Below are 8,827 nucleotides of genomic sequence, written 5' to 3' on the forward strand. Positions count from 1 at the left end.
CAAGTGTATATACTGCTTTTTTTTACTGCATGGCAGATGTACTAAGCCTTGGAGATAAAGTCAATAGAGATTAAGAACCAACCCACCAGCTCCTGTCATTTTTCAATCACATTCGTTAACATGACAGTTAGGAGTTTCTTGATGTCTTATCTCACTCCACTTTATCTCTCTCCAAAGTTTAGTATACCTGCCCCTATGAACTATAGTACTTATACATGTGTAGTTGGTTTTGGAAGGTAAAGTACTTTATGAAACAAAAATACTGAATTGAATTGACCCAATTCAATACTAAAATCCAGTACTGTAGTATTAGTTGATAGAAAAGTTAATTCAAACAAATGTTTAATTGGCTTCCAATGGTTGATTTGTGTACAATTTGTATTCTGGTATTAAATATATTGTTAACAAATTAATGGTCATGCATAAAATATAAACATTTCAAATAAGCTCAATAATATTGGGAGCAGCAATTTTAAAAAATACTCAGGTTTGGCATAAGATGACAAAGCAGGGCGGCCTTACCTTCACAATCTTGATTATTGTTTTTAACTGATAAACATGCAGCTGAAGGTCTAATCTGTCAGCCAGCCACACACACATGACTTTCACAGAGTTGCTATACCATTGCTGTAAAACAGAAAGAAAAAGAGTCAGTACGTACTGTATGCAGGGTTTATTTAGCAGATACAGATTAATGACTACTAATGAAACACTCTGAAAAGATGACAGGCCAGCACTCGAAGTCAATAATGCTATAATTTCCTGATAAGAGAACTGTATGTTTCGCCAGAAACTCAAGCAACCTGACCTAGATTGTTCTTTATGTGAATTAGCACTGATGTTCTGCTTCCAAGCTGTAACATTCATTAATATAACGGTTTTGCACTTTGCAGTTGACATTATTCAACTCAGATCCACTGCTACAGTATGTAGAAAAGGAGAGCATGCACATACATCATCTACATAACAGGATCTCAGCTAATTATTTGAAACAGCAGGATAAAAATAAGGCAAATCACAAACAATACAGTTTAATAGAGTGTTGTAAATAAAGCACACTTGAGGCATTTGTGTGTCTTCCCCATTTAACACTTGTATACCAACTGTGCCTTTAAAAAATATATATATAGTAAACACTGTGGAGTCTGTATGTATGTGTATATATATATATATATATATATATATATATATATATATATATACATACATACACACACACACACACAATACTGTATACAGACACACACACGGACGTACTCAATTTTGACCTATAAAATATAGTACATGGGAAGGTGTTACAAAATAGCAGTAAGCTGTAAACAACAGGAGCATTATTAAAGGAATGATGTCCCCTCTCCCTGTCACGCTGAACAACACATACTTGCTGGTCAAACTGGAGAAGTAAAGGATGTGATCCTGTTAAGAGGGAAGAGATTACATTTATTGAGATCTAGTGTCTCTGCCCTGTTTGTAGGGAGCCTCTCCACAGGAGAAAGGTTTAAATCCTTTCCCAATGTAATTTCCTCTTTCTTAAGAATGCATTGAGAAGTGTCAATAGGAAAATTGTGCCTTCATACGAAAGCTGAACAGCTGTTTAGCTAAGATTCGAGTGAAAAAACATCTTCTATTAGTTATATATATATATATATATATATATACACATACAATAAGGGAATGTGCGCAACGTTACACCATTAAATAGTGGATCCGTCTCTCCAAATGTAGTGCTGCTCACTCTCAAAAGGCTTTGTCACGGCCTCAATGGTAACACATGTAATGAGAGAAAGGAGGAGCGCACGAGTGAGCAAGTTTAAAACAGCATTTACTGAAAAAAGTGTAGGCTCACATACAATTCAATTAGCTGTAGTCAGCATATGTAGTATTCACCGTCAGCACACCAGCTAATAGCACGGGCACCGGAGGACATCCAGAAGACCGTCAGAAATGGAATAGCAGCGGCGGTGGCGTTCTCCACACAAGGACTACAGACGGACAGGATACACTGTAGCAAGGATCCGATATGTCAGGTGACCAAGCCCCACGCGGGGGCGGGGTCACCTGACGTATCGGATCCTTGCTACAGTGTATCCTGTCCGTCTGTAGTCCTTGTGTGGAGAACGCCACCGCCGCTGCTATTCCATTTCTGACGGTCTTCTGGATGTCCTCCGGTGCCCGTGCTATTAGCTGGTGTGCTGACGGTGAATACTACATATGCTGACTACAGCTAATTGAATTGTATGTGAGCCTACACTTTTTTCAGTAAATGCTGTTTTAACCTTGCTCACTCGTGCGCTCCTCCTTTCTCTCGTTATATATATATATATATATATATATATATATATGGTAGACAAGTAGTGGTACCCGCGCTAGTCCAACTATTTTCAAAAAGTCTGTTCAAAATGTCACTGGCAACTTTCAGAAGGAACACAGGGGCAGATGTATCATAGCAGCGCTTATCGCGCCGCTATGATACTTCCTGCTTCGCCTCAATAGCGAGGCGAAGCAGGAAGGGACATCGACAAGATGTATTAACATCTTGTCTGCCGAAGCGGGGGAGCGTTAACTCCCCCCTCCGGCGATGTCCCTTTCTGGAGATAGCGCATCAGTTAATACTGATGCGCTATCTCCTGTCCCCCGGCCGGCCGCACTGGGCATGCGCGGGATCTCGCTGTTCACGCGAGATCCCCAGCGCAGCCCAGACCTAACAGCAGGGACAGCGCTGTCCCTGCTGTTTAGATAGGGCTTCGCCAGCCTGATGCTGGCGAAGCCAAACCCGGCTTCGTGCGGAACGGTCAGCGATGCTGACCGTTCATACATTCGGCCTGCTATCATTTTGATAGCAGCGCCGATATGGACAGGGGCGCATAGCGCCCCTGTCCATTACCGCATCCCGGCCGCTTCATACATGGGGGAGAAGCGGTATCAGTGCACATAACGTGCGCTGATACCCCTTCTCCCCCATAACGACACATCATACATCTGCCCCAGAGTCTCTTCTTCTACACCACTTTCCCTTTTTCCAGGGCGGCTGCACTTTTCCAATGGGCTAGTCCAATTTAGCCCAGTTCATAAAGAATCTAGAAAAAAAGGTGAAAAGAGCGCCTCCTAGTGTAGTAATTAGTGTGTTCAAAATGACACTTCCACCAGTCATGTAACACCCCAAATCGTGAAGGTGTATATGGTTAATGGTGGTATCCAACCACCTCGTATATCACGTTCTGTCGTCACTCCCAGGCCACAAACAGCACGTATAGAGAGCCTCCTCTGTCCAAAAAGCAACAGCAATGTACCCTCAAAAATCACAGGAAAAAACAGAGAAAGAGATCCTAGTGCAATATTGTAATAAAAAGAATTTGGTACTTATGTAGTATCTGGGCGTCCGATTTAGAAATCGGATCACATTGCATGCGACCAAATCGTATGCGATGCAATGGTCAAGATTTTTCCATAGGATTCAATGTTAAAATGGTCTGAGTCCATTTTAACATAGAATTCAATGGGAAAAAGGGGTCCTTTTCCTTTCCCCACTATCCAAGTGGGCATGGAGTTGGATATAAACCTGTGGCGAGCGTAGCGAGCCACCGAGCCCGAAGCGTGGCGAGCGTAGCGTGCCCCGTGAGGGGACACAGAATACTTTTTAAGAAATATGCGTTCGCTCGTCGCGCTTCGGGCTCGGTGGCTCGCTGCGCTCGCCACGCTATATAAAATCAACTCTATGCCCACTTGGATAGTGGGGAAATGAACAGGACCTTCTTAACATTGAATCCTATGCAAAATCGCATCGAATCGCATCGCATCTGATTGTATGCCTTAAGGTAAGGCATACAATCACAAAATCGGACGCCCAGATACTACATAAGTACCAAGAATTTTTATTTAAACAAAAGACAAAAATTGCCCGTACAAGATATAAAACAAATGAAGCTTATCTGAAAATGCTTTTTTGTCCAAAACAAGTACTGGATAACCTCCAGTGTTCCCTCTAAGCTGTGCGCACGTGCGCGCGCACACAACTCGACGAGCGTGCGCACGGACATTACAACAGAGCGCACAAAGCAGCAGGGGTCCCTTTTTGCAGTTGTGGACTCAATTAATGTTTGTTTCACCCATTAACTACATTGTGTGCTCTGTTTTGAATGATTAAATGTTTAATATAATTTTGAAGTAAAGTTAACACAAATGCTAAACGTCATTTTCCAGTTATATATATAAGTGACGCACACAAATTTAAATTTCCTTCCAGAGTTGCACAGCCAAAATCTTTTGCTGCACACAGACTTCGTGAAATTAGAGGGAACATTGGTAACCTCCACGGTGTACCCCTCTTCCCAACGCGTGCCGTCCCTTTTGTAATATCCTGGACTTCTTCAGGAGCATAAAATAACACTTACCCCTTACCCGTATTTATACTGCTGTTAATTACAGCTCAAAAATATAATATATATATAAATGAAAAAATGCTGTCCGATATTGGTTCTACTGGTGTTAGCATGAAAGAATAATGTTTATTATATTAAGAGCTGGGTAAAATAAACTACGGGAACTAAATACATTTGTATAATGAAGTTCATTGTAAAATTATTTTATTTATTAACAGTTATTTATATAGCGCACACATATTCTGCAGCGCTTTACAGAGAATATTTGAACACTCACATCAGTCCCTGCCCCAGTGGAGCTTACAATCTATATTCCCTACCACATGTGCATGTACACACAGACATTCTAGGGTTAATTTTTGTTGAAAGCCAATTAGCCTACCAGTATATGTTTGGATTGTGGGAGGAAACTGGAGCACCCGGAGAACACCCACACAAGCATGGGGAGAATATACAAACTCCGCACAGTTAGGGTTATGGTGGGAATCAAACCCATGACCTTAGTATGCTGGTGCTATAGAAGTTCAAGTTAATAAATTAAAATGTCGGGCAAAACTTGCTGCTTCACACAACAAAATGATGCATATTTTACATAGACCAAGTTAAATAGGCTAAGTTAGGATTAGAACACACAAAACTTATTTAATAATTTTACGCTTATAAAGTATTTTAACTTTTGCTTATACAACTGCAACAATGTTGGTTTCGAAACCCAGATGCACTTATACACATTTAAGAGTCAGTGACTCAATTTCAAGTACAGTCTCACATAATAATTATGATTACCTCTGCTTAAAATATATATGTGTATATATGTGTGTATATATATATATATATATATATATATATATATATATATATATATACAGAAAGAAGAGGAGCACACAAATGAGCATATAATAAACAGTTCTTTTTTACTCAAAAAGTAAGGCTCACATAAAAAAAGAACTGTTTATTATATGCTCATTTGTGCGCTCCTCTTCTTTCTGTTTTTACATGTTACTGGTGGGGGTTGGGCATACCCCTTTTGGAGTTTGAGCAGCACCTGATTAACCCCGAGAAATTTGGATAAAGATAAAGAGAAGGGTTGGACTCTTTTTATCTAATTAGGACTTTGCGCATCAATCTATTGTATATATATATATATATATATATATATATATATATATATATATACATACATACATACATACACACACACACACACACACACAGTATAGTGTGCTAACATTCCAGTTGAGTACATTAAATGTTTCTCTAGCATACAATATTGTATTATTAACCCTTTGAGTGCCAACATCTATGTGAGAGATGTTCTAAATATCCATTAAATATTCCAGCGTCGCTCACATTTGTTATATAAATTAAAATTAAAAATGTGTAAAAAAAAAAAAAGATTACATTTCCTATATAAGGTAAACATTACAAACAAATGTTTGCTTGCCAATTTTCATACCTACTTTGACAAATTCACTTGGCACTCAAAGGGTTAACAAACCCCCAAATCCACATAGTTGAGAATAAGGTATCACAATACTCAAACATATTTTAACTCTGCTTAGGCCAGTATTGTTGGCGCATTTATAAGTCAATCGAATCGCAGGTAATTGTAGATGTGTGTGCTTGTGTGTGTGTGTGTGTGTGATGTGACACTGACAATAAGGTAACATCCTGATGATACGGGACGCTAGATAACCAATACCAGAATCTAGACTACGCGCATGTTTTTTAATTGAATATAAATAATATAATCCTGATTACTATGGTAGAAGCAACATTTACATTACTAAAGCAATGTGAAAAATTACAAGTATGTTTATATTTTACATGTCTTACTCTTAGTAAACAATAGGTTAAATGTTTAGCAGTAATTACACATTAGCATTGTACAGAAATAAAATAATGTATGCTGTCTAAACAACCCTACTTATCTCCAAACCACTTAAAAAAGAAAGAAAGAAAGAAATGGCATTGTTTTGTATCTTATTCATAGCACATCACGCTCCTGTAAGGGCATGCATCATTTTCCTGACAAGGAAAAATAAGAGGAAAGGAAAGGCTAGGGTTGATTCTGTGAGACCCTTGTATTTATTCACACTTATTGTGCATGACTGTAGACTGGTAAATCATATTAGCAGGCTGTCTCCCCATCAAGCTGCTACTTGCTTTCCAGCCCTGCAAAGGTTCAACAAATCAACAGGAGCACGGAAAACAGAACATCAGTCTAATCTAGTGTTTAAGGTGAAGTTTTCAAACCCAATCTAAGAGAATCTTTAAAGCAACCAACAAGCTGAACGGCTCAGAAGGTGGTATTGACAATGAAATAGGGATGAAATATTGAGAATCGCAGTGCTTGTGCATTTTAATAACAAGTAGGTCAACAAGGACACAGCTCCCTCGGAGCCAATAGTTGCCACCAACTATGGAAATTGTCACACCAAGACTACGAGCGCTCTCAGTTCATCAGCTTTCTTAAACAGTTCATCAGCTTTCTTAAATACTCAAAAAACCCTTGCTGGACCTTTAGTCTTGAATTAACAAATCAAAGCCATGAAAAAGGGTGCAGTTTGAATGGCTAACATTGATCCCCAACTGTGCTCAGCACTGCAACAGGCACTAAAAAACTCTCTTTCTATTGTGACCAGAAATTGACAAGCCTCCTCTCTTAAAGCAGTACAGCTGCGCCATACTGGATTCATGCAGCTTTTAAGGGCTTCGCTCTCGGGACATAGGGGAAGTAACAATAGAACAAACATGAGCCCTTTGTCGTTACCAGACTCTGCAATTTTCTAACAAGGATTCGAGTTGTTTCTTTCTATTGCTCCTGAAAAGAGATTTAGCAACATACCATGATTTTTTTTTTCCTGTGCATGCATAAAAGAAGCAGTTAAGGAATTTCACTGCTCCACTGGCTACTGGAAATACAAAAACACACGTATTTAATATTCAGCTTATTAGTGTTGCACATTGGTAGCATTTTCAGGACTATTCAATTAGATGCAACACTTATTTGGATTTTCTGTGTATTTTGATATCAGAAAACCAGAATAATTAGGTCAGTAATGTGATTGCCATGTCATTTGATGAAGATTTACAGGCATCATGTTTATATGATTTCTGAAAGCTGTGAAGGCTTTTATTAGTCAGTTGTGAAAAGCTGTAATCAGTAGCTGTTATATATCTGTAGTCAGGATCACAGACAAGTGTGGCTAAAGAGGAATCTAGACAACAATAGCAGACAGTGAAATGTGCAGATCAGCAAATGGTTCACTACTTGGGTACCACTATAATTACAACTTACCGGTATTCTAAATATAACTAAGCTCTCAAATCGTTCTATAAAAGCCTTTTACAGTTTTGAGGAGGATTGCCATAAACACATTGTGTGTTATTTATTCCATAATTTTGAATAGCATTACATCGCAGCTGACTTGCTTTCTTATATACTGCTTTATAATGTATATTAATAAAAAAAATAAAAAAAGAGGAGAGAATGAAAATAAATGGTATGTTTAAATTCTCAGTTACTTTTAAAAGCTTTCAGTGATATCTTGTGCAGCATTCATACCTTCGTGGTAATTGTGGCTAAACATGCTCACTTCTGAAAATGAAATAACTATGTCCTTAGTTTTGTTGTTCTATTCTCCGTAAATTACTCCTTTGTAGAGAGATTATTGCTGTAGCCTTTCCTGTTCCCAGATGCTCTACATTAGTATTGTTTACTGATAACTTTCTAAGTCATGTCTAATATTACAGTTACTAAAATAACTGGCTTCTAGGGCGGATGTTGTTTGTCCAAGGTTACTGCTGGTATTATAGGAATACCATAGACCTGAAAACATAAGCAGAACAACTTTTATATCCCTCTGTAAGTGCTACACAAATAATGAATGATAATTAAAATTTTGTTATGCTACAGGGGAGATAAGTGAAACGAGCACTAAAGGGGGAGAGAGATCCAATGGATGGGTCGTGGAACAATTCCAGGAGAGGTATTGAATTCTCTTTCACATGAGCTAATATTAAGGAAAATACAAGGTAAATGATACAAAGGAGAAAACAAATACAACACTGTAATTCAGTGGTTCCCAAACTGGGTGGCTCGACTTGCTGGTCTAAGACAAATCAAATTATTTATGGAAAAATTAGTGGCAGTGACTAGGTCAAACAATGCGCAGTCAAACAGAAGTCTAACCTTGTCCACCACTACATAAATGATCCTAAGGATGACAGGTAAGAGCAATAGACATAATGTATTAATTCTTTCTGAATCTCTCAATAAGAAACTTTTGGCCTAGGGGTTTATTGAAACAAATTAATACACCAGGGTGACGTGTTTAAGAACATTTGGGAAATAAGGCTGGTAACAGTTTTACTACATGTAAATGTGGGTAGGTGTATGGTTCAGAGGATGGCATAAAAATACTAATACTAATAATAATAATACT

At 38.4% G+C, this 8,827-nt stretch overlaps 1 protein-coding gene across 10 annotated transcripts in view; it reads right to left on the minus strand.

Moving 5' to 3' along the window:
* The window catches only part of CADPS2 (calcium dependent secretion activator 2), a 547,338-nt gene that overhangs the window by 17,434 nt on the left and 521,077 nt on the right, over positions 1–8,827 (minus strand). For 9 of the 10 annotated variants that reach the window (XM_083182838.1, XM_083182837.1, XM_083182844.1 and 6 more), the window contains one exon: positions 523–627. In XM_083182838.1, coding sequence (XP_083038964.1) covers positions 523–627 — 105 coding nt within the window. Of the gene's footprint in view, positions 1–522; positions 628–8,827 lie in introns of those variants that run through there. The other variant, XM_083182845.1, reaches the window with a different exon arrangement.

Source organism: Crinia signifera, chromosome 4 (genome assembly GCF_055691185.1).
Source record: "Crinia signifera chromosome 4, ASM5569118v1, whole genome shotgun sequence".
NCBI classification, from domain to species: Eukaryota; Metazoa; Chordata; class Amphibia; order Anura; family Myobatrachidae; genus Crinia; species Crinia signifera.